Source organism: Maylandia zebra, linkage group LG9 (genome assembly GCF_041146795.1).
Source record: "Maylandia zebra isolate NMK-2024a linkage group LG9, Mzebra_GT3a, whole genome shotgun sequence".
NCBI classification, from domain to species: domain Eukaryota; kingdom Metazoa; phylum Chordata; class Actinopteri; order Cichliformes; family Cichlidae; genus Maylandia; species Maylandia zebra.
Genome location: NC_135175.1, coordinates 11814735 through 11840671, shown reverse-complemented (window position 1 = coordinate 11840671; position 25937 = coordinate 11814735). Strand labels below are relative to the sequence as shown.

Here is a 25937-nt window from a genome sequence, read left to right as displayed (position 1 = left end):
GTTGGGATTATGCAGTAAGTACACATTGTGAAAGAGGGAGTAGGCCCTTTGCAAACTGGTGTCGGAACTGGAATCAGGTAAAGGGTTACACTGGGGAAAATGGGGAAACGTCAGGACAAGGGTCAGAGAACGTGTTAAAACTCCAAAGAGATTATAGTCCATCTAAGAATCCTTTGACTATGTCGCTGGGCAACTGGCGGCGTAAAAACTCTTTGTATTTAGTCTTAGGTGTGGAGACTGTGGGAACTGACCCGAAGGGGTTAATTAAAATTAACTTTCTTGAAAAGGCCAATCCCGTAAATCCCGTAGAGCCAGTTAGAGAAGAAAAGGAAATACACATGATTAACAACCAAATAAACGCTGTTGTAAATTCTACAGGAAAAAGGGGAAATGGGCCGTCATATGTGGTACCAGAGGAACAGGAACTAAAGGATAGACGAGTCCTGGCGGTGGACTACACTAGACTGAAGCCTCAGGATTTAATTGAGCGCGCCACTGGGTTCAGTGACAGTAATCTCTGGCTGGACTGGATGGCTCTAAATGCTAGGGAACAAGAGGTATCCAATTGTGTTGCTTGTGCCTCTGCTAGACCACGGTTGTTCACAGAGCCCGCTCCACTCCATCCGGAGGACAAGTGGGGTTATGATTGCATGTTGCGAATGACTAGAGGAGCGGTGAGTACTGGAGACTGTACTGTGTTATCCAGTTTGTTTCCTCCAGTTGATAAGCGGACAAAGGTAGGACCATTTTTGCCGAAAAAAGGTAATTATACGTGTTTTAAGTTCTCCACAGATAAAATAATATATAACGTGGGGGAAATCGACCCAAGTTGGTGCGCTGTTACCCAGACGGGAAGAACCACAAACAATGTAAGTGATCCCAACACTTTAATTGGGACTTGGGCTAGAAGTGGACTTTATTATTATTGTGGGCACAAGACTCTTTTGGCTCGTGTTCCTCTGGGAAGTGTGGGGACGTGCGCGATGGTCAGACTAGGAGCACCTCTTATGCTAATTGGAAATCAGGTAAAAAACATTCCACAGCACAACACACGCACATTGGCAGCTAGGCGGAAGAGACATATCCTGTCCAAAAGCGGGATTGAGGGAACACACGCTTATGACCCTAGGCTGAACTCGCCAACCTGGATTGACTCAATAGGGGTCCCCAGAGGAGTTCCGAATGAATATAAACTCGTAGATCAAATAGCTGCGGGTTTTGAGAATCTTCCAATAATTTCTGCTCTTTTTCCAGTGACCCCGAACAAAAATGTAGACAGAATTAATTATGTTCACTATAATTTGCTGAGGCTCTCTAACCTTACCAGAGACGGGATGGAAGGGTTAGCGGAGCAGATGGGTCCGACCTCATTAATGGGAGTCCAAAATAGAATGGCCCTTGATATGTTATTGGCGGAAAAAGGAGGGGTCTGTGCGATGTTCGGAGATCAGTGTTGTACTTTTATCCCGAATAACACTGCTCCAGATGGCTCGGTGACGCGAGCCTTGGAGGGGCTAAAGAGTCTCTCTAGGACCATGCATGACCACTCGGGAATTGACAACCCGCTGGAGAGCTGGATGACCTCAGTGTTCGGAAGGTGGAAGGGGCTTGTTCTGTCCATTATGTTGTCTCTATCTGTATTGGTGGGTATTTTGGTGACTTGTGGTTGTTGTCTCATTCCTTGTGCCCGAAGGTTGGTAGAGAAAGTGATTGTAAAGGCAGTGGACCCTGGGGCGGTGGCCCCTATGTCCATGATGCCGATGATGGATCTGGAGGTAGCCGAGTGGACTGAGGAGTGAACAACAACCTATGTATCGACCTCTGGGGTGTCAGAGGTCGAAAGGGGGATTGTGGGGATAAACAAAAAGTATTTTACCAGTATAATATAATCTGCAGTATGAGCATTGCTTTAACAATATAACAGATAGCTTTAAGATGGCCTTAAGATGTTTATGATGATTTTAACTTTGTATTTCAGGGGCATTTATAACTATTTTATACATATTGCATATCTGTGCTTATTTGAGTTGATGTTCAGGTTCATTAATGGTTTTAAGCTTCATCTAGTGAGAGTGTCTAGGTGATCCATGCTGAGGGAAAACTAGAACATAGAAGGAATTGCAATACATGCTTACAAAACACTTATATCAGTTTATTTTATTATCTTTTATATGTTCATATTCTTGTATTAAGGTTTTAGTAGAGGTTCTTGGTTAAAACATTTATTTAGTAGAAGACATACACATAGTCTTAGTGAGCTTCTGGTCTGGTAAAAGGTCAGAAGTGCAACAGGTGAATTGAGAAAGAGCATTTGAGGATGAGACACAGACAGTAGGTGAAGAGGTGACACAAAGAGCATGTGAGGTCAACACACACACACACACACACTTTAAATTAGATTTATTTAGAAGAAGAGGTTAGTTATGTTTGGCTGTAACTGCAAAATTGTCTTGGTAAAAGAGGAACCGTTTCTTGGTGTCTCGGCAAGAAAGAGGAACAATTCATTTTAAGATAAGAACGGAAAGTACCAAGCCATGAAAATAGATGATTTTCTAGGTGAAAAGTCATGATGATGTTGATCTGATCTATGTATAAAATGTATCTGTGACGTATGAAGGGGCGTCGGTAAATAAACCCTGATGTTATAAAATAATTGTTTGTGCTTTAGTAAGTCGAAGATCAATTGCTGTGTTCAGTGATCTTCCCACATGTGAATTAAAATCTTCGTTTGACTTCACCCGGCCGGACCAGTGTGGTTATTTTTCGATCACCTCTTGTACCCTTTCTCAATTCTTGAATCTTAACAAAGCCTTTGTCCATTTCCAGGTATCCCCACTTCTCGGCATGTGTGTCTCAAGTGTTAGGACTGCTGCATTGGAAAGACCCAGACCCTGCAGCCAAGGTGAGAGACGACAAATATGATAACCCACACCAGCTGTGCTTAACTCTGTAAGTTCCCAGTATTCCCTGAAACCATCACGTGTGACACAGTTTACATCAGACGTGATGCAGCTGACGTCAACACTGACCTTCTTGTGGTAACAGAGACTTAAAAAAATAATAATAAAGCAACAAAGTGGGTCGCTCTTTGACAGTAAATTCCAGTGCGGTCCGCTCCAATCTCCTCAGGCTGACTCTCTTCTAGGCTCTCCTGACTGTTCCCTTTACATGCTGATGATGTGTCTTGTAAATCTGGATCCCTTTCCAGCAGGACGCTCCTCTTTTTCAGACAGTACCTGAGCTGCTCTCTCTCCTGACAGTCAGCTGTCCACCTCTGCATGGCCAGTCGAGCCAGCGCCGGCATTTGAGGCAGAGCTCGGAGCAGAGCGGGCAGCCAGGCTGAGCACAGAGCAGAGGTTGAAGGTCGCAAACTGACATCCACGTCTTCCAGAGAGCCCAGACCTCCTGCTGCAAACAGACTGCACCAACCGTTGTCTCCCACCAAGCTGTTGTAGGACAGATCCAGTGCACGGAGTGAGGAGAGACAGCCCCGTCTGCACACGGCAGCTGCACAGAGGAAGAGGACCCATTGATAACTGATCACTTTATGCCTGTTCACTTTACTGTTTTGTTCACAATGTTTCTGATGGAGACAAAAATAACACCGAATAGTTTCATTGTTTTGTTTTATACGACAGCTACAGATGCTGGCAGCATGAAATAAATGAAAGAAATATCAATTTCCTTCAGGCTTTACTTGTCTTAATATACATTTATGCAGCCTAATGATCCACTACAGACCAAAAAAGAAAAAGTATAATGTCATTGTGTGTTAGTTACCCAGATGTTGCATGTCATCAGTGGTGAGCTCGCAGCTGCAAAGACGGAGCTCGCTGACGACTGATGGCTGCAGAGCATCCAGCAGGAGCGCCAAGTGACCGCCAACCACTTTACACCAGGAAATATCCACCGTGCGCAGATAGGACACCGCCAGGGCTGATGCATAAACACAAAGTTTTCACCATTTCAGGCTAGAGGGTGGAAGAGGTATTCAGGGAGAATGACTTGAAGGAAAACTTCTATAAATAAACAAGTGTGTGTGTGTGTGTGTGTGTGTGTGTGTGTGTGTGTGTGTGTGTGTGTGTGTGTGTGTGTGTTACCCAGAGCAGTGAAGGACTCGTTGCTCATGTAGCAGCTGTTGAATGGCAGCCTCCTCATTTGTGTCGCAGGGAGGGCGGAGACCAGCAGGTGGACCACACCTCCCACTTCCTTATTGGATGACACATCAAGCTCGGTCAGTGCAGTGAGAGAGGGCAGCACCTGGACTGAAAAACAACGAGTCACATGACTGCTGCAGCGAGCATGCGATTAGTGTCCGGCGTGTGAGATTGGTAGCAACTGACTCAGAGCCTCTAGATCATCTCGCGTGAGGCAACACAGGTGGAGGTCGAGTCTCTCCAGGTGTGTGACGTGAGCCAGGTGAAAGGTGAGGCGGCTCAGTCCACCAGCTAGAAGCAGCTTTACAGTATATTAATCAGAACAATGCTGCTCTCTAATGTATCTTGGTAAAGCGCAGAAAAATCTAATGTTTTATATGATACAGTGTGATTTCAGTAACATATCATAATGGAGGCTTCAGCAAGTACTTACGAAGGAAATCTTTCCTCTGCTCTTCAGTTAGTTCATCAAATACCTCCCAAAACATCTGTATGGTGGGGTGGCGGTCATGATATCTCCAACCATAACTTGTGTTCTGAAAACAGTGAAAATGACTGTTATAATCATAGAGTTTGTAAGGTCAGGCATACACTATGTTGCCAAAAGTATTCCCTAACACATCCAAATCATTCAATTAATGTGTTCCAATCACTTCCATGGACACAGGTGTATTAAATCAAGCACCTAGGCATGCAGACTACTTCTACAAACATGTGTGAAAGGACGAGTCGCTCTCAGGAACTGAATGAATTCCAGCGTGGTAATGTGATAGGATGCACCAGTGCAACAAGTCCAGTCATGAAATTTCCTCGCTATTAAATATTCCATAGTCAGCTGTTAGTGATATTATAACAAAGTGGAAGTAATTGGAAATGACAGCTAGTCAGCTGATGCTAAGGCTCATAGTGCACTTAAGTCACCAATATCTGCAGTCTGCTGTTGTTACAGATGTCCAAACTTCATTGGTTTCCATGGCTGAGCAGCTGCATCCCAGCCTTACACTGACAAACACAATGCAAAGCGTCAGATGGAGTGATTTAAGCATCTCAACACTGGACTCTAAAGCAGTGGAGATGTGTTTACTGGAGTGACGAATCACACTTCTCTGACTGGCAATCCGATGGATGTGTCAGGGTTTGGTGGTTGCCAGAAGTACTTGTCTGACTGCACTGTGCCAAGTGTAAAGTGTGGGCATGTGTGCACATGGCTGGGCACCAGTGCACAATACAAGGTCCATAAAGACATGGATGAGTGAGTTTGGTGTAGAAGAACTGGACTAGCCTGCACAGAGTCCTGACCTCAACCAGATAGAACATCTTTGGGATGAATTAGAGCAGCAACTGTGAGCCAGGCCTTCTCCTCCAACGTCAGTGTCTGACACCACAAATGCACCTCTGGAAGAATAGTCAAAAAATTCCCATAAACACACCTAAACCTTGTGGAAAGCTTTTCCAGAAGAGTGGAAGCAGTTATAGCTGCGAAGGGTGGGCTGACTATTATATTATACTATCATACAAAAGTCTGGATTAAGACTGAGATGTGACACAAGTTCATATTTGTGTTAAAGCAGCCGACTGAATGCTTTTGACAGTATGCAGTACACAGTTATTGTGCTACAGGACAGCTGTGAAACTACAGCCTGTGTCTGTTTGGCTGACTGTACCTGTTTGAACTTTTCCCAGTCATGCACGTCCTTGCCGACCAGCACTCCCTGCAGCTCCTCTGGTCGAAACAGCCTCACCAAATCCTGCTCACACACCAGGAAGAAGCCTCGCTTGAACTCCTGGAACAGATTCTCCACTGATGTGTTGAAGATACCATATTTCTAACATGTTCAGGACTCAGTACAATAACTGAATGAATTTAGACGCAGGAGTCTTCCAGGTCTTTATGTTTAGTTTGGTTTTTTGCTGTGTTATTTACAGAATTACAGATGGATACCATATATTTCTTTTCATCGATAATAAATTATAGTACGGTCTAATAGAGACGTTATTTTTAAAATCAGGCGTCTAAGCAGAACACGTTCCTCAGCAGAAAACATTTTATCAGAAAGTCATTTCAGTGAGAATATTGGAATAAAGAAACCAAGCACTCCACTGTGAAACCACTGACAGTTTTCACATTAGATCACAGCCATTTATCTACAGCGGCTGGTCGGCCATCTGTTAAAACCTCATATGGACAATTCCTGTTGTTCTATAAGATGCTCTCTAATAGGATGTCTTGGATTTATTTATTATTCAGTTATTGCATTCCTGTTATGGCTGTACGCACACAGAATATTGATATGAAGTAAAAATGATTCTCTCGGGTTGCTTCTGGGATAGTGGAAAAACCAATATATTTCTAAAAGTGTGTTTAATGATTGAGCTGCCACCCAAAAATCAAGTTCTTATCTTGACAAAGCTGGATTATTGACCGCTGGTGAAACATCTGTTGTCCTGAAGGATAAGGACAACAGATGTTTCATCTTGATCTATTATATAAAACGGCCAAAACTGTGTTCAAATCCAAACTTTCTGGCTTCTTTTGGTTCCTGCTGAAGTGCTTTGGGTCCCCTCAGTTCATCCTTAGTCTGAGAAAAGTTTTGTTCTCTCTTTAAGGCACATTTCCTTTGAGCTAACTTAAACTCTGATTGGCTGTCCACTATAAACAAAAAGCATGAACAGCAGATCGGTGGAGTTTCTGTGCCCATGAGCAGAGCTGTGTGCCTGTTAGGGATATGTGTTCTTACTGGTATGATAGAGAGCTGAACGTAGGAAAGACAGTAGACTGTTTTCAGGTTGAGATTCATTCACATTTGGTTCTCCGTGCAGCATTTGTTCCGGTGGAATGGTGCATGTTCAACTGAGTTAAAGTAAACTGTAGTAAAATGTGGCCCACTGATGCATTTTCATATTCTTTTTCATTGAAGTCACGTTAGAAGCATTTTCCCTTTTCAGGTGGGTGCCCAGCTGGATGAGGAGAGGAACATTACGGCCCTGGTCCCTCGTCAGCCCCTGGAGGTCCATGAGACCGTGGCAGAGTGCATGATTTACGCCAACCACTGGGTGGCCCGCAAGATCCAGGAAGCTTTCCCCAACCAGGCCCTTCTAAGGTGTCACCCACCACCACAACAGGAGCTATTCAACCAGCTGGTGGACACTGCAAAGGCCAAAGGTTTCACCATTGACACCAGGTAATGTTTTTGACTGTTCAGTATAGAAACTGAGGAAATGCATATTGTAGTCCAACGCACATCATGTTCAGACACACAAGTGTGTGAACCTGAAATGTTTGATAACACGGGGACACACTCAGGTGTCACATGAGCAGTCAGACAAGAAGAAGACATGTTCCTTCAGCTCAGGTTGAGGTTGAAGCCAAATATGCTTCCAAACCAAAGACTAGAACATATGATGAAGCATATCTTGCCTTTGGCTTCAGCTTCACAACAGCTGTCGTGGCAAGGTCGGTCTCCCCGACAGAATTAGTTTCCCCTGCGTCGGGAGCACACGCTGGGCTGTCCAAATCACGGACAAACAGGATCCCACATTCTTGATTTTCAGTTCACAAACACTTCTTATAACGACTAACTACTCCTGAAACTTTGGAGGTTTTAGCTCTTTACACAGTAAAGTTACAGGATAAATATAATTATCAGGCAAAATGTCCTTCGTTTGTTAAAATAATCCCGTCTGATACCACGAGAGGACAATAAATATTTCATTTTCTGTTGTAACCCTTAAACTGAATGGTAATGTAACGACACTCAGGTTTCACTTTTTTACAAAACTAAAACATCACTACTTCCACGTCTGACTGTTTGTAATGGAGGCGGCGTAACCTGGATCCACACTCCGTGCCCAGCGAACGCTCGCCACGCAGGGGGAACACATGCTGTCGGCGATGCCGACCTCGGCACAACGCTGATCCTGCCGCAGTTTGTTCCCCGGTTCAAATCCCGGACAAACAGGATCCCACAGCTGTTTATGCTTTTAAACCCGTTTTGCACAGAGAGCAGTGTTGAATATTCTCACACGGGAACAAAACAAACAACTCAAATAATTAAAGATGGTTTGTTTTTCTGTTTTTTAAAAGAGGCAGTGATTTATTTAATTACAACCTGTAATCTATTACAGTTAACTTTTATTTGTTTAACTGTTTACAAAAGGTCTGAGGATCTGAGGCGTGGAATGAACTGCAATGGAGTTTGAAAACAAAATATGAATGTGCGGTTGGAGGATTGTGGGGGGGGGGGGGGTTAAACCAACAGCAGAACCGGTCCCAGGACAAGAGACATGGTGATGCAAGTAGCTTTGTGTCACTGACTGCTGAGATGAGAGGCCTCACTCATCCCTGGTTTCTGGCTCTGTTCCTTCAGGTCCAACAAGGCTTTAGCTGCCTCACTGGACCGAGCTGTGGACCCACAGGACCCCTTGGTGAACAGGTTGTTCAGAATGATGGCCACCACTGCTATGTCACAGGCTCTGTACTTCTCCACTGGTGCTCATCCTCAAGACCAATACTACCATTATGGTACGATACCGCTGCACAGCTTTTATTGGCTGCACTAGAGTTTCAGTGTGACTGTGGGTCAGTCCATCCATCACACGTCTGCACACACTTGTCCAACGTCTGTTGTTTGTGAAGAATTATTCGACTGAGAACTAGAAAGAAGGCTAACGTGCTGATATTTGCTTCGTTGTCGTAGGTCTGGCTCTGGATCGCTACACACACTTTACCTCACCCATCCGTCGGTACGCAGACATTGTCGTGCACCGCCTTCTTACCGCAGCCCTGCACATGCAGAGGGGCGTTGTATCTGGTAAAGCACCAGCCAGTAACAAAGAAGTGGAGGAAATGGCTCACCATGTCAACAGCAAGAACAGGGTCAGGGGTGTTTTATTGTTTGTGTTTTTCAATGATTCACCTCTTACTCTATTAACAGAAGCTGTGCTGACGTCTGTGTTTCATTTGCAGGCAGCACAGGCAGCCCAAATGCGATCCACAGCACTGTTTCAGTGTCTGTTTTTCAGAGAACGAGACCCTCAGACAGACCCGTGCTGTGTGGCTGACGCTGTTGTCTACTCCATTCGAGACAACGGTGTCTTGGTGTTTATCCCAGAGTAAGAACCTTCAGTCCTGTGTTTTGTTCTGCAGTCTTCTTCTTTTCCTTTGTTTAATGGAGCTGTACAGCAGCTCACAGACGGCCAACCACTCGTGTATTTTTAATAGACGAATTCAAAGTTTATGACAATGAATGAATTTGTTGGAAGATGTAATTGCACGCTAATCAATGTATATTTAACAGTATACACGCTAGTTTTATTTTCTCTTAAAAAACCTCAAAATGAGTTTTAAATTGTATAAATTTACTAAACTAATTCCTTAAACATTTATTGTGAGCAGGGAAAATCGGCTAAAACCCCGAATCTTTTCTCTACCAGGCTTTAAATAAGTTAATTGCATTGCTGAAGTTGAGTCTGTGGGGAGGGACGGTGCTTTGGAGCCAGCCTTGTGTTTGTGGCACTTCTACGTTAGCTTAGCTAACCTCTGGAGGTTGCTGCTTGTTTATTGCAAGGAAAGTGTAATTTAATAACATCAGTGTTCTCCATGCTTGTGGTGTTACAGGGATATGCAATATTAACAGTTTATTAAAATGTAACCTGTGGTCATTTTGAGAAGGCTGTAGAATCCATGTAATGATTAAAATCACAGGGCGCAAAGCAGGTTGAGTAATATCACTGAGTAAGTAAGGCTGCCTCTGACCACAGCCATGTTGTTCACAGGTATGGTGTGAGGGGGCCTGTGTATCTGAAGAACAAAGAGGGCCTGGTGGTGGTAGCGGGACAGGACGGCAGCTGTGATTGGCAGGGTGGCACTGTGCGAAAATACCCGGACCGCATTACCACCACCTCCAGCTGTGGCACCTCCACCTTCAAACTGTTTGACCACATCACCGTAAGTCACAGAAAACGCTAATCAATCATTTTAGAAGGTTTCCAGCAATGCAGCGCCTAAAGGCGACGATTCCAAATATATATGCATGAGTGTATATGAATCACAGGTTCATACGACTACTGGATCTTTTGTGGTCCAACATTAAGAGACGTTTTATGATCTTGTTGTGATAAAGTGTTGTGTGGTTGCTGCTTTGTTAGCTAATCTCAAGGTAACAAAACGTCAGTAAGATGAATGAGACGAAAATGATTCCTGAAAATAAATCATTTAAAGTTATTCAGTTTATTGTTTTTAAATATTATATGAAAACAAAAACATAAGTGTGGGGGGGGGGGGGGGGGGGGGGAGGCTCTCCTCCAAGACAAGAAATGTAATGCTTCCAGTTTGTGGCGTTTCTACACAAACCTTTTTGTAAAGGGAGATAAAAAATGACAGTGGGCGGTAATTGTTTTCACATAAACGCCTTTAAACGCTGCACGGTCGCACTCTCTCTCTCGCACTCGATAAATGATCCATTGTTGCTCTGCACACGTTTGTTACCACAAACGTCGCATGCACTTATGTCATTGTCATGAGACACTCTTGCAAACAAACTCACGGTTTAGTAACACAGTAGAGCAGCGTGTTTACGGGACAGTAACAGTAATCTAATTACCTTTTTTGCAACAGTAATCCCTTACTTTACTCGTTACTTGAAAAAAGTAATCTAATTATGCGTTGCTGCCCATCACTGGCGTCAAGTTATATTAAGTTCAGGCATGTTACACACGATGATTGTGAGGAATAAGTGCATGTGATTTAAGCAAAAAGAGCAGGAAACATTACCCTAAGGTTAGCTAACAAAAAGAAACTGAAGTAACGGTGTGTTATTCTCACATCTTTGGCTTTAAGACATGAAAAAGTGACAGAGTACTGCTGCTTCCACTGTTATCAACATCTTTTCTTTCTTTCATGGACTTATCCTGGGGTCATAAATGTCAAAGGGCAAAGGCAATGCTAACAACATAGCTTACTGATGGATGATGATGGATGACACATGTGGCCAAAACAAGATAGAAAGAAACATTAGCCCAAACACAAGTTGTCCACCACAGCATTGACTGCTGTCAAGCTATGATCATATCAAACAAAGAGATGATGATGATATTCAACAAACAAATCAACAAAACAACAACCTCACTGTGACACTTGACCGAGGTCACAGTGTTAATGAATGTTTTTCTCCCCCTCTGCTCCAGTCTCCACGTCGTGTGAATGTTAGAAAGCACAGTAAAGAAAGTTCGTGTACGGATGGATGAACGTTTGTTACATTGGATACGTGTGTGTAACATACGTATCCAATTTATCCTATTTATGAACAAAATTGTGGCACAGTCGGAAACTTCTCCACTCTACACCACTGTCTACTTAGCTGTGACGCTGCGCACAGTGCTGAGAGGACTGCTGTTATATATTACGTCACAAACCTTAAGTGGGCCTGTCTTTGCATAGCATTCCATTAGACTATTTTCAGTAGGTGCCATTACTGTGTAGTGATCGAACTGAGGAATACTGTGACTTACGTTCTCTGCTCTCTTCAGGTTCGTATTTCTGTCCACTCTTCAACTTGCCACGCTGACCGTCTAAACCTCGAGGTCATCAGCAACAAGCCTCACCACAGTGCCAAGTCCCAGCAGCCCAGCCCTCAGGGCCGCAGTCAGCTGGTCAAAGAGGTGGTGCGTCAGAATGAAGAGGCGCTGGCTCAGGAGAAGACAGCCCGGCGCCCCAAACTCTCCAAAGAGGAAAGAGAGTTTCGTCAGAGCAAAACTCCCAGTCTGTACTCTATTCTGGAAGAAATCAGAGAGTTGGCTCTGATGGATCTGGAAAGGGCTTCACGCCTCCCGGCAACAACAGCATAGAAACGCTGTAGCCCAGCTTTACCTCCAAGCAGACACTTGTGAGAACTGCACGCTGTGCGCTAACAGAACGGTGATCATTGAAGATCACTCGTGCTGAGTCATCCAGGTCATTCTTGTAGCTCCAGATTGTGTGTGGACAAACCACACGAGTGTGTGAAGTCACAGGAAAGCAAACACAATATTAAGTAAAAACATGTCCCGCCATCTTTTTAGAAACCAGAGTCAAACCGAATCAGTGGATACGTTTTGTAAAAGTTAGTTTTTAAAATCACATCAAGTTAAACTTAGTTGTAAGGAGGATAGGGAACGTGTTAATGCCAGTGAAGTGTCAGCAGTTACTTTGACAAGACCTAGTACTCACTGCAAATGTGGTTCAATCCTGCAGGAAACTAGTCAACTGCAGCAGGTTAAAGAAGTCTGGTAACAAAAGGCTTTTCTCTCAGCACCAGTGATCTCAATATCTCACTGGTGGGATCAATGTCTTGTGTAAATTAAATGTCTTGTGTTATAGAACCATTTTTGGTGAGTTCACACATATTGTACTACCTGTGACCACTTCATACAAAACCCAGCACGAGTATTGTTCTGGAGATGATAAAACGTCCACTCGTCCATTTTCTTCTGCACGTCCTGGAATCTGTCCCAGCTGTCATAGGGTGAGAGGCAGGATACGCCCTGGACAGGTCACCGGACTGATAAAACTTCATGTCACTCATTAGCAGACTTTAAAATAAACCCGTAGAGTAATGAACACACCTGAGGTTGGTTGTGTTGGAAGTGATGTATAAAACTAGGATGTATTTATCTTATAGTTTGTATATCAAGAGCCTGTATAGAAGACACCAACACCAAGGACATTTTTATTGTTTGAACTGGTAAATAATCAGAAGCGTTTTTTGGTTTGTGGATTTTAAGATTGTTTTCTAGAACTACCAACAGAAATATGAACTGTACATAACTATTTCAATATGTGTGCAGTGGCCTGTAATTAAAAATGGTGTTTTCATTAGCGCAGATGGAGCCACTTCATCGTGTTGCGTTTCATGTCCCTGCAGTAGCTTAAGAAAGAACTGTTCATAATTGAACGAGCACTTAATGCTTGGAAGAGGGTGATGGTCAGTTGACAGCTCACATACTACACACACACAGAGGCCTTTTATAGAAACATGTTTGCAACCAAAATTCTGCCAATAGTGAAACTGGAGAAAGAAGATGCATCAGAGCAGGAACTGTGGATCAGTTCAAATATTTTTCTGTAACAGATACCAACACATGGTAAATACGTTTAGGATTTGGACTTTTAAAAATAAGAAAAACATTTATTTCCATTGATTATAAATGTCTTTGCTAACCCAAAGCTGACGTCACAGTAGGAACATGTGCTCAAGATATAAACCACCAGAAATGCACAACATTACTCGAATGAGCAGGCACGAACATTGGGAAACCTTTAAATCTGCTCACTGCCAAAGCTTTTCAGCAGAAACTGCTGCACGTGAACTTTAATCCCCCTCTACACAGTCGTTGCTGAGCTGTTGCTCAGGGCTGAGGCCGGTCTCAGCCTCAGCGGGCTCAGAGTCTTTGGGGGGAAGCGGGCTGGTTTGTTGCGTGGAGGTGTTGTTGGAAGGCTCGAGGTCAGGATCTTCTACAGTTTCATCTCCATCAGTAGAACCTTTGATGACATTTGGTGAGGATGCAGCTGGAGGTTTGTCTCCTAACATGTCAGCAGTCTGAGAGGCTGAAGGGCCTGAAAGGGTTGAGAATTAGAAACAGTGATGGTTTCAGTCAACACAGACACACTCAGTCTACTACGATTTATAAAAGACAGGCAAAGCTGAGATAATGAAAAATGAAACTGTAAACTGCAGGGTTCAAACTCATTGTTCAGGGTCAAATTTAAGCACTTTAAGCACTTTCAAGGTCCATTATCAAGCTTTTCCAGCACATTACCAAAAAAACAGTTTGCATGTTCCACTTTGCATCACCTCAGTAAGACCATGTAAAAATTAAAACAAATCGTCTTAGGTTGACTTAAATGTTCTTTGTTCCTCTTTTGTTAAAACAGAGAAAAATGCACCACACAAAAATACTGAAAAAGGAAATGGTTGTCTTATATGCATATAGTGCACAAACTCAAAAAACTCATTTCTCTCAAAAATGCAGATGTGCAAATGTGAACAAATCAACTTGTTAGAGATGCTCATCTCCACTTGGAAAAAACAACCACACAAAAGAAGAAATCTGCACAAATGAACAAGTCTGCTCATCAGATATTGATGCTTCTTTCCTACGTGACACAACAACAGGAGACAGATGTTTGGTACTTTAACTAGTTAAGCACCCACACCACCAAAAATGGGGGAAAAGAGAGGAGATCACATTTAATCGGTTATAACACGAGGTCAGAAATATAAGTGCAGACATGAGTGTCCACAGAAGCCTCTGAATCTCAGCTGTAAACCATTTCTACAAACACCAAACAGTTAAAAGAGCAGTTACATCACCATGAATCTGTGGACAGGTAACATCCATATTTTGATTTATGATTTTCTGGAGTTAAATGTGACCCAAAGTATATTTTATAGCATATAAGCTATAAAATACTTTTAAAAATTAGGTGAGGGAAATAATCATTTTTTTCTATGTTTGAGTCCCAGTAACTTTGACATAGTAACATCTGCAGTAATATTTACCCCTCTGATGACCGCTCACAAGCGTTAGCTTTATTTTGATACCAAGACTGTTTACACAGAGTTTGTAATTGCAGAGAAATACTCCATTTATTTTGGCCTCTTCATTTTCGAGCAGGAAGCTCAGAAAAGCCCTGGGGGCCTAACAGGTCAAAGTTCATTCCCAATAAAACTAACTGTGAGATGTTTGACTACATTGCTCTCTGGATTATTGTTACAGTCCTAAATGATCAGCTTTAAAGTGTTTGTGCTAATAACACCATGTACAGTAAGACAGGCATGGAGAACAGCACTGACGGGAGGCTTTGAACAGATGACACACTCAGTTCAATTCAACATATAAGACTTTAAAAACGCACAAACATCGACCTAAAATCTATTTATTCAGTCCATCACCTGTCATAGAATTATGTCAAATAATAATGTATTGTTCATCTCCCTTAAATAAACAGGCAGCCTTAAAGTATGAAACATTCATTCATTAAAACACTAAAATGTGTCTGTCGTCTCCGTGGCTGATAGAGCCCCACAGGCATCAATGTGAGCTTAAAGCCATTTATAATTTTTAAATGGTTTAATGTGTCGGTGCTCACGATAAACACATTTTGAATGAAAGCCAGGGAACTTCAGCAGCACAAGAAATGGCTTCTTTGTGCCCACATGCATCAGTCCCTCTTTTTACCAGTTTTTCTTTAAGGCTTAAGTTGGCTAGTTAAGTGTCGGACTAACGATTAAAGCTTTCACTTGAGTGAAGTCACTAATATTACTGCTACTGCTAAGTAATGTTAGCCAAGTTTAAAGCACACTGCATAAATCACCATGCCATAACTAACTGCTGTGCTAGCACTGCCGTACTCTATCACACTCAGTGCATTTCAATCATTTCTCCAGATAGTTTGATAGCTAGCAAAATAATAATCATAGTTTTAAACATTAGCCTGTGTTATGTACACATACTCGAAATTATTTACTGTCATGTGACTCAAGAGTACAAATTCCTTCAGTGTCGTTTTCCATCGAACACTCATTAAAACAGCACGAACCCTGAAACTGCTTATTAAAATAATATGTATGTAAATAATAGTATGTTGCATTATAAAAAATTAAGCTTTTGACTGCCCTCCAGAGTTCACGTTAACTTCAGATCTCTGGAAGCTACACTACCCGAACGATGTCAGCTGTTTAGTTTCTATACTGGACAGAAAAAAAAAAAAAGGGGGGGGGGGGGGTGGATTGGCTCCTCTTAAGGAGGACTAATGACTAAAATGTGAAAGTTTAAAGTCGATGAGTAAATCATGCTCGGGTAATACAATGGAAACGGTCTCATATCACCATCTAGTGTTATAAACTGTAAACACATTTTTATGGGTGAAGGCTCATAATAGAGACCGATCAACAGGTCATTTTCTTTTCTATGGGTCTCATTTAAATCACATTACATCATTTCTGCGGTAAATGAGGACCCTGAAGAACGATTTAATGTCACTGTTAAAGATTTGTAGACAATAGATCGCAGACAGCTGGCTCCGCTTTAACTAAAGAGGAAGTAAAAACAGTTTGGATCACAAGTGTAAGGCAAAAACAAAAATACTACGCCTAATTGAAGCTGACATCAGACAGGCAGTAAAGAAATCAATGTTTTCTACATGCTTTGCCTCTTATTACCAAACTCCACACTAATGTGAGGAATCTCTGGTGGTTTGGACGAACTGTGCAATACGGGAACTCGTCACTCGACCTTCAGGGTTTCTGGTGGATATATACACTAGATCCACTTCACTATATTGTAAGGAGTATTCACTCACCACCCATCATCCAAATCATTGAATTCAGGTGATCCAGTAACTTCCACAGCTGTATAGAATCAAGCACCTAGGCATGCAGACTGCTGCTACTAAGTGGAAGTGTTTGGGAACGACAGCAACTCAGCCATCAAGTGGTGGATCACGTAAAATCCCAGAGTGGGGGTCAGTGGATACTGAGGCGCACAGAGGTTGCTAATTTTCTGTGGAGTCCATCGCTCCAAACTTCACGTGGTCTCCAGATTAGCTAAAGAACAGTGCACAGAGAGCTTCGTGGAATCCATTTCCATGGCCGAGCAGCTGTAGTCCAAGCCTTACATCACAGAGTGCAACGCAAAGCAATGGGACACAGCGGTGTAAAGCACGCCGCCACTGGACTCTAGAACAGGAGAGATGCAGTCTATGGAGCGACGGATCACAGTTCTCAATCTGGAAAGCCGATAGACAAGTCAACTTAGCAGTTGCCAGGACAACAGAGCTCCAGGTTTGGTGGCAGGGGGATTTCGGTGCGGGGTTGTTTTTCAGAAGTTGGGCTCAGTCTCTTCGTTCCAGTGAAAGGAACTCTTAATGCTTCAGCATGCAAAGACATTTTGGCTCCCGACTTTAAGGGAACAGTTTGGGGATGGCTTCTTCCTGTTCCAGCATGACTGGGCACCAGTGCACAAAGCAAGGTCCACAAAGACATGAACTCTGGCATGGGAGTCCTGACCAGAACACCACTGGGATGAATGAGAGCAGAGACTTGGAGCCAGGCCTTCAACATCAGTGTCTGACCTTACAAATGGTCATAAACTCCCATAAACACTCCCAGAAGAGTTGAAGCTGATATAGCTGCACAGGCGGACGTCGTGAATGGGATGTCACTCGAGTTCATATGAGTGTGGGGGCAGATGAGCAAACACTTTTGGCAATATACTGTACATTCAATGTTTTGCTTTTTGTATTTTCATATAAAGTTAATACACCAATGAAGCTAGATGATCCTTATGAACCTTCGCTGGATGTTTTGTAGCAGAATCATTAATTATTTCTGTTATATTGTGTCCCAGCTGTATGATACATTTTTGCCATTCTTACCAATTTGCTGCTGGCGTGCGCGCCTCTTTTCCAGGGCCCGCTGTCTGTTCAGCTCAATACGTTTCTGCTGCTCTTCGGTCAGAGAGGGAGTAGGTGGGGGAGCGAGGGCTTCGGCAATCTGCCCTTGGGGAGCATTAATAAAACTCTCTCTGCTGAACAGATCAGGATCCCCAAATGTTTCCAGTTCACGTTGTACCTCTTCGTCACCAGCACCTGAACACAATTTCAAGCAGTGCTGATAATTAAGTCCTGTGGAATATGGCAAGTATTTCCTATGTGCACCTGCAGGTGTGAATCCACCGTAGGGCTGTTCGATACAACGATATATACAAAAACGTCTATTTCATTTTACGCTATCGTTTGTTTCGTGGTGTCGCAAAATAAACTGTTTACGGCAATATTTCTTCATGGTTCTGATGTCACTGTAGTAAAGTTCTCTCTTTCTCTTATATATAACCACACTACGGACGGACAAGCGCCTGTTTTTATGCGTTGTCGTTAGCAACAACGACGGTAAAACCATCGCGTGTCCGCTTGTTTATGTTCCACATAAACCTTTCAGAATAAAGCTCAAGATCCTGTTGAGGCTTTTCAAAATAAACGGAATCACGTGAAAGAGCAGAGTGTTTACGGATGAGAAGTAAAACAGAGCCGCCAGGTGCTAAAAAATAAACCTTAGACTCAAACGTTAGAACAGGCTTTCCCCCGCAGCACGCCGTGTAATAAATACTCACAAAGAAAACGGCGCCGTTACAACTTCTGTCTAAAAATGTGTCGTTTCATGCATCGGTTAAAACACTCGACTCCAGCTACATGACGCGCAGCTGGAAACACTTCACGCAAGTCGAGATTCACAGAATTGACAGAAAATGTTACATTTCTGTGATTTATATCGTTATCGGACGATAGAATTCTTATATCGGGAGATGAGACTTTGGTCATATCTCACAGCCCTAGTCCACCGTATCCCCATCAGTAATGATTTTTCTTCTTACCATCTGTACTTGTAAAATCTTCATGTGTCAGGGGCATGTCCAGTCGTATTCGTTTAAGACATGTCTATAGAAGAATGAGTAAAAAATTACAAATTCTGAACATTAGGAATCCCACACGCTTGCAGGAAATATTCTACTGCTTCCTCTCACCTGCACTTCCTTTTTGCTGCCGAGCCTTTCCACTTTGTCAATAAAATCTTCAAATTGCAATTTGGGGTACAACCTGTGGGCCCAGTTCTCCATCTTCTGCATCAGCAGCCGCAGGTCTGCAGCCTAATGGGGCAAACATCAAAAACAGCGAGTAGTGATATGAAAGAGGGCTGTGTGTGATAGGACGCTTCTTCTTCCCACTAAAAAATGACTTCCAGTCATTGGAACAAAAGACATCTTAATTTGGTAAACCAACCTCTGGTTCCCCTCACTCATTTTTGACCACGACAGAAAGGGCAACTTTTGACCTTTTAGTCTCAAACCAAATTTAGGACATCTAATTAAAAGCTGACAGGCCAAACAGATTTAGCTCAAAAACCAATGTTCATTCACATCTGGTAATTGGTGGGACAGATGTTATCATATCCTACCTCGTGTCCTTTGCCTTTGAACTGGATATTGTCAAAGAGAGTGCCCAGAACTGGAAGCCCTCGATCTGATATCAGCCTGGGAAAAAATATTAAGACTAAGTTAAACCATTAATGGATTACAAGCAGGGTTAGCAGCACATCCAGGCGTATTTGGCTTATCCAATTCAGGATCGTGGATGGCTGAAGCCCATCCCAGCAGCCAGGTCGCCAGCCTGTCACAGGGCCAACACAGACAGACCCTCTGAATGGAAATGTCAGTGCCTTCAGATGTACCATGTTCAGAAGGCAGTAGCTTGTTTGGGGGGGGGGGTAGGGTGTTTGGTTTTCAGGGTGCCCACAACCTTTCTTTTCCTACCTGTTTGTACATAAGGCAGTATAATGAGAAATAGTCAAATTTCTCCATCTAAAAATAAAAAATAAAAAATTGCTATATATATATATATATATATTTATAGCAAAGTTGCAATTAATTTGAATATTTTATCAAATGAAAATCTATGTTTTTCTTTAATACAGCTTGCAAGTTTTATCCTAAGTATAATTGACGTTCTTACTTAAAAGCTTATTTAACATCCTTTGATTTAGTATAACTTAGTTCTGTCCAGGAACATTGTGAACAGAACAGTAACAGAGGAGTGCCACTGGAACACCCACTGGGAGACTACTGGGAACGAGCCTGACTTATGGTTGGCAATACTAACCAGGTTCACACTATAGGTGTACAGAGACTGGAAACATCTTTCTCACACACATCCAGGGATGTCTCCAACGCTCTGACAATTTTCAGTCTGGGAATTTTGCCCATCCAAATGATGAAAACAACAATGGTATTAGAGTCTTTCTTCTTTAAATGACTGGCAGAGTGAAGCTGCACCATCATCACACAGATGCAGTCATTTGTACCCGCCGCTAAAGCGTAAGAAGACGCTGCAGTACTCTGCGAAACGACAGGTGTCGCCACTCAGATAATATCACATCACTTTTTTTGTGCAAAGTTCTTTCCACAAACTTACGTTTTCAAACATTTGCAACAACTCTGTGTGTCAGTGTGTCTCTGAGCCTCTGTGCACGATTATTAGTGAAACGGTGATAAAAACCAGTGCAGTCACAGACTCGTGTTCAACCTGGCTGCAACACTGACAGTCTGCACACGTCAATCAATGATTTTGGCCTCCTTGTGTCCCAGCTCACACAAGATGACATCAAATTCCTATTTAAATGCGCATTTTAATGCATTTCAACCCTCTGTCGTGATATAAATGTCTTTGCTACCTGTGGGAGTCCAGCTTGGGTTGGGGTCTCTTCACGCCTCTCCTTTTAGCAGTAGGGACATCAGCCAGCTGTGATACCTCACCTTCATCTCCTGCATTGAAAACACATGACAACAGGATGTGTTTCTAACTCATTCTGTTGGCAGCGTGGCAAACTTCAAGCTTATCTTTAAATCCAGACAAATTATAGACTGGAGGTTACAGAAGAAATGTGCTGGTTTGAACAGTATCTGATAGGTTTCATTTGCTCACGCAAACAAAAACATGTGTGTTGTTATTGTTAGAAACATCCAGTCTCAGAGAGATGCTGAAAAACCAGTTCATGCATTTGTTAATTCTAGGCTGAACTAACAAATTCATTATTATCAAGCTGTTCCAAAAAGCTTTGTGGAAGGACTATGAGAGGTTGTATTTCTCCCACATTAGCCTTTTTTCCTGAATCTTATTTTTCTATGATTCTTCATTAAACCATGAATTTAAAATACAAAGTTCTGAATCATCACATCTTAAAGACCTCATAGTAATCCTGTAAGAGCACAGCAGCATCTACCATCTGCAAAAGGGTCTCCTTCCTCCTGGCCTCCCCGGCCTGGGGAGTGTGGTGGTGGGAGTGGGGGGAAAGCTTCATCCTCTATGCCGTCATAGTCAGGAATGTCCTGCGGGCTATTTTCCTGTGGGTCAACCATGGTGAGTCGGTCCTGGAGACAAAGTAAAAGACGTGTGAGCCCCAGTCGTCAACAGCATCAGCATTAAGTTACATGAATTTAACTGCAAGTTGAAAAAATGACATTTATTTCTGTAAGAGTAATTCTTTACTGTGTTACAACATCAACATGAAAACCTAAAAAAAACTGGCATTTACTTTTTTCTTTTTTTACATCAACAGGAGGAGCTGTACAGACACTCATCCCACCTGGAATTATACCCCAAATTCAGAAATGTACTATTATGATACATTAATGGTCCATTATGTTTGTTTCACAGTTATATACATAATACAATTTATAGATTTGTATATATTTACATTCTATCAGGGATGAACTGGTTGTGAACCTTTGGGCTGATAATGACATTTAAAAGTTACAATTTGGATGAATTATTACTGCGATACTTCTTTTGGACTCTGTAGTACCACAGAAATATCATTAAAGTAACAGGTTTGTTTTAAAGTCTTTCAGCTGTTCCGTAAGCATCATTGTCATCATCATTTATATAGCACTTTAAAAACACACCTGGCAGACCGAAGTGCTGCACAATACAAATGTAGTAATAAAATAGCAAAAAACAAACATAGCAATAAAGTAAACTCTTGAGCCAAAATGATGTGACACAACTAGGGCTGCCACAAACGATTATTTTGATAGTCGACTAGTCACCGATTATTTATGCGATTAGTCGACTAATCAGATCATCATCCACTGGACGTAAAACTACAGCTTATTGCACCATGCAGCATATGCTCTTATATAACTATCATTAGCTTATAGCTTTAAGCTTTTAAGGTGCTAACTAAAAATAAAGACAAGATGATAGTTTATTCAATTTTAATGAAATTTGCAGATTGTTTCGGTGAAGTTTAATAAACTCCTTGCTATCTAAAATATAACAGGACAACGGAGTATATTCTCCAGCATCTCACACTTCTGATAATCAGCTGTCTGCTTGACGTTTATTCAGCTGTGTAAAAACTATAACTTTAATCTCAGACAAACCGATTTACTCAGGAACAAATAAAATACTAAAAAAAAAAAAAGCCAAACAACAACATTTTTAATTTATCTAAGTGACTCATATATATTTAACCTGAGTAGCGAAAGACGGCGGTGGGTTTGAAAACAATTTGCCTGGAGTCCGGTGTTCTCACCGTGCTAGTGACCTAGCCCCCGGCTAGCTATCGAGCTAGTGGGTAACAGACGACTCTGAAAACGTCGGAGCGCTTTTGAAAATATGTGGTGTCCTGATAAACTGAGCCGATATTTGAGGTTTACACAGCTACATTCTCGGCTGAAAATATGTTAAACGTTTATTTTGTGACCCAGAAAGAATAATAAGAGTAATATTAAAACTAACTAGCTGCCGCCATTGTTGGAAACTGAGCTGGGCCGCGCTATGAATTCTGGGACACAGCTGCTGCTTCTTCTTCTTCTTCTTCTTCTTCTTCGGGGTTTAACGGCAGCTGGCATCCTTGTACATGCAGTGCTGCCATCTTCTGTTTCAGTCCGTTATTACACTCTTAAATCCTGCTACTTATTCCTGCGTCTTTTGGGATCTTACAAAGCTTCAAACGACGCGTCGACTATTAAATCAGTCGTCGACGATTTTGATAGTCGACGTAATCGTGACTAGTCGACAAATCGTGGCAGCCCTAGACACAACACAGACACAAAAGGAAATCTTCTACATTGTTTTGCTGTTCACACAAGTTCTAATGCTACCCTTTGTTTCTGGAAGGAGACGATTTTCTGTCCAGTATTAAAGTTCAAAGAACAGGGTATCCGTCTCCAGTGGGCTGCTAAACAAGTTTACCAGAAAAATCAGACCCACGGTCATGTTGTGTCACTTTGAGTGATTAGTCAGCAGCAATAACAGGGAATGACAAACTGACAGACTTTGGATATAAAACAAACAATTTAAACATTTAGAAGTTAAACATCTTCTCGGATTCCTTTTGCTGCACATGTCTATGTATGTATTTGCTGTACAGTGTCATTTGTTTGGAACATTAATCTTGATGTATACATAAACATTTGATTTAAAAAACGTGTTTAAAAATGAACACTGACACAATTAAACACAACACTGGTGCACGGTGACTGCAAACAGAAGCAGCTGCTTGTATCCTCCTGTGGATACAAACCAGCAAGAACTCATCAGATCTCTGTCACTTACCATTAATGAAGTTTGGCTTTTATTAATAAACAGAGAGCACGGATATCTATGGAAGAAATATAGTATCATCAGAATTCAAGTATTTTTAGACATTGAATTTATGACACTGAATTTTTATCCTCCAAATTTCCCTGCAAAAATATTCACCTGCAAAAATTCACCTGCAAAAATTCACCTGAAAAAAATTCACCTGCAAAAATTCACCTGAAAAAAATTCACCTGCAAAAATTCAACTGCAAAAGTGATGAACTTTAATGACCCAAGCCAGAGCAATCAGCACCAGATCGAGTCGAGTGGCTCTCAGCCAATTAAATTACGCTGTTTGATCACATGACACCGTTAGCCAGCAGTGTGTCTCCTAAAAGAGAGCTGTTTAAAGGTGAGTGATTAAGTTTTTCTCCTAAATAGAGATCATTACAGAACGCCTAGTCCTACTTAAAATCCCATTTATTATTATTTTTTTTTTATCATCTACTCGAACTAAGGAAAACGTTTGACTAACTCAAAGACAATTTCCACGCCTCCCCTGCCTGACTGCAGAGGCAGTTTTGAATTTAGGAGCGCCAAGATGGCAGCGGCAAACCCTGGCGGCTCTCCGGTGAGTATATATATATATATTTTTTTTATCTTCAAGTTTGTCTTTTGAAACCTTAATTTTATTTAAATCCGTTGCTCACGTATAAAGTACACAGACGGGGTCTTTGCTCAACTCGTCTGAGGCGTGTCTCACTAAGCGCTACATGCTAGCATCCTGCTAACCGAGCTACCCTTTACATGCTGTGCTTTAGAAAATAGGATACTCGTTAAAAAAAATACTCCGCAGATATCCGGTTGTTCAGTCTGACGTCACTAGCCGTGTCTGGGTCTAAACTCCGCTGCAGGTCCATATATCAAACGATCACTGTGGCATTACTGAGAGTTGAAAAACTGTCTAAAGTCTTTCATCTTTAATAAAATGATCAGCGTTCTGCTCTACCAGGTGTAACAATTGAGTTTAACATCCAGGCATCCATGAAAACGGAATTTATGACATTTAATGGAGTTAGAAGTTAGCAGGGAGTTAGCTCGCTAGCTTCTATCTAAATACAATATAGCATGTCCTGACTGCGGGGTTTTGGAAACAAATTAAAACATACAGCTCTGTTATCACTTCCAGCATAAATGAAGACAGAAAACTAAACAGCAGTGACGTTTGTAGGGTTACTGAAGTTGGGCTAGCTGGTATATAATGATGTGCTACGTGACCGCTAGCGACATAGCTATGTTAGCATAATATAAACAAGCTAACTTTTTTTTCCACTCGATAAAAGTTAACGTGAGTGTTCTCGGTGGTCAGAAACAAATGTAATCGCATGGCAGGATGCTGTAAAAGGACCAAACTTCAGCCAGGAGAACAACTGAGATAATCCATCCACAATACGAGGTTAGTCATTCATATACTGCTGCATGGGCTGGGCTGTAGTTACATCGTAAGGTTTTAAAAACTGAGCTTAAATAAATGATTAGCGGTAATAAAAGCCGAGGGAGGTCAACAGGGATCACTGACTGTTTTAGGAGCTTTTTGAGATCAAATAGAAGAAAATACATAACATTAAACATGTTAACAACACAAAAGCCATATTAAACGCAGACTACTTTAGACCCGGAAGTAGGATTCGTCGCGTCATCACTGAACAACCGGATAGATAGATAGACGAACACTGCAAATATAATGTTGGAAACGAGAACGGCCTTTAGTGAAGGGGTAAAATACACCATGAATAAAGCCATAGAGTGAATGGCTGCCATGGTTGCAGAACAGCCTGATTTAATGACAAGAATGGGGAAGAGTGAGGTGAAGTGAACCACAGCCACAAAACACGGTCAGACAAGGCGGCAAAAGGGCAGTGATCTGTCCGTCAGTATGAAGTTGGTGTGTGCTTTGGTGAACAAAAACTCCAGACTGGTAGCAGGAAGATGGGAGACTCGTGTTTCACTGGAATAGTGGTGAATTAAAACATCCTTTGTTGGGGACATTTCGGTGTAAATGCATCCATACAGGCAAGACAGAGGCAGACCAGACAGTGAAGAAAACAAGGCAAACATTAGAAATATAAAAACGGAAATATAGGATGAGTCGGGGATGAGTTCCTGCCCCAAGTGGAGGAGTTCAAGTATCTCGGGGTCTTGTTCGCGAGTGATGGGAGAAGGGAGCCGGAGATCGACAGACGGATTGGGGCTGCAGCTGCAGTAATGCGGACGCTGCACCGGTCCGTCGTGGTGAAGAGGGAGCTGAGTGTAAAAGCGAAGCTCTCAATTTACCGGTCGATCTACGTCCCTACCCTCACCTATGGCCTTTACATGACTAACGTCCCCTCTTCTCCCTACCTCACATTAGCCCCCATCTTTCTTCCAGGTGGAAAAGACCCGTCACCTTCTGGGAGTGGCGGCTCCCGTGGGAACAGCTCCCACCACCAAGTCCCTGAGTGAGTCTCTGTCCCCCAGCGTGAGCTCCAGCACTCTGTCCACGTCCACCTCCGCCTCCTCGCAGATCTCCAGCACCACCTTTGAAAGCGTGAGAAGGAGCTGGCCACCAAGGTGAGAAAAACGTGGGCTTAGTGGGCGTTCTTGTTGCTGCCTTCTTCCTTCTC

At 42.4% G+C, this 25937-nt stretch overlaps 3 protein-coding genes across 4 annotated transcripts; 1 reads left to right on the top strand and 2 right to left on the bottom strand.

Moving 5' to 3' along the window:
* Nucleotides 1–2812: 2812 nt before the first annotated feature.
* Nucleotides 2813–4684, bottom strand: LOC143420478 (leucine-rich repeat-containing protein 31-like). The gene is made up of 4 exons (XM_076888688.1): nt 4591–4684; nt 4101–4265; nt 3781–3936; nt 2813–3507 (listed from the first exon to the last, which is right to left on the bottom strand). The coding sequence occupies exons 1-4, from the start codon at nt 4643–4645 to the stop codon at nt 3050–3052; spliced, it is 834 nt and encodes a 277-aa protein (XP_076744803.1). The 5' UTR covers nt 4646–4684; the 3' UTR covers nt 2813–3049.
* Nucleotides 4685–4708: 24 nt separating this feature from the next.
* On the top strand, nt 4709–13016 carry LOC143420553 (DIS3-like exonuclease 1). The gene is made up of 7 exons (XM_076888747.1): nt 4709–4737; nt 7076–7339; nt 8525–8679; nt 8855–9033; nt 9124–9269; nt 9933–10104; nt 11685–13016. Exons 1-7 carry the CDS (start codon nt 4709–4711, stop codon nt 12000–12002), a joined length of 1263 nt encoding a protein of 420 aa, XP_076744862.1. The 3' UTR covers nt 12003–13016.
* A 284-nt stretch (nt 13017–13300) lies between these two features.
* On the bottom strand, nt 13301–23571 carry LOC143420251 (TIMELESS-interacting protein-like). 2 transcript variants are annotated; one of them, XM_076888009.1, is made up of 9 exons: nt 23455–23571; nt 23308–23353; nt 20969–21116; nt 20420–20510; nt 19148–19223; nt 18717–18839; nt 18567–18630; nt 17572–17784; nt 13301–13749 (listed from the first exon to the last, which is right to left on the bottom strand). In XM_076888009.1, exons 2-9 carry the CDS (start codon nt 23308–23310, stop codon nt 13505–13507), a joined length of 963 nt encoding a protein of 320 aa, XP_076744124.1. In that variant the 5' UTR covers nt 23311–23353; nt 23455–23571; the 3' UTR covers nt 13301–13504. The 2 variants fall into 2 exon arrangements, with proteins under 2 accessions (XP_076744124.1, XP_076744125.1); XM_076888010.1 differs by lacking the exons at nt 23308–23353; nt 23455–23571 and adding an exon at nt 22283–22544.
* Between the last annotated feature and the right edge of the window lie 2366 nt (nt 23572–25937).

Coding starts and splice junctions, on each gene's coding strand:
- LOC143420553 (XM_076888747.1), top strand. CDS start 4,709: ATGACTGTTATAATCATAGAGTTTGTAAG. Junction 4,738..7,075: donor ATAATCATAGAGTTTGTAAG/GTCAGGCATACA, acceptor TTTTCATTGAAG/TCACGTTAGAAGCATTTTCC. Junction 8,680..8,854: donor AGACCAATACTACCATTATG/GTACGATACCGC, acceptor TCGTTGTCGTAG/GTCTGGCTCTGGATCGCTAC.
- LOC143420478 (XM_076888688.1), bottom strand. CDS start 4,645: ATGTTTTGGGAGGTATTTGATGAACTAACTGAAGAGCAGAGGAAAGAT. Junction 3,937..4,100: donor CGAGTCCTTCACTGCTCTGG/GTAACACACACA, acceptor TTTATGCATCAG/CCCTGGCGGTGTCCTATCTG. Junction 3,508..3,780: donor TGATGACATGCAACATCTGG/GTAACTAACACA, acceptor TCCTCTGTGCAG/CTGCCGTGTGCAGACGGGGC.
- LOC143420251 (XM_076888009.1), bottom strand. Junction 20,511..20,968: donor AGGAGACCCTTTTGCAGATG/GTAGATGCTGCT, acceptor TTTTCAATGCAG/GAGATGAAGGTGAGGTATCA. Junction 18,631..18,716: donor GCAGCAAAAAGGAAGTGCAG/GTGAGAGGAAGC, acceptor ATTCTTCTATAG/ACATGTCTTAAACGAATACG.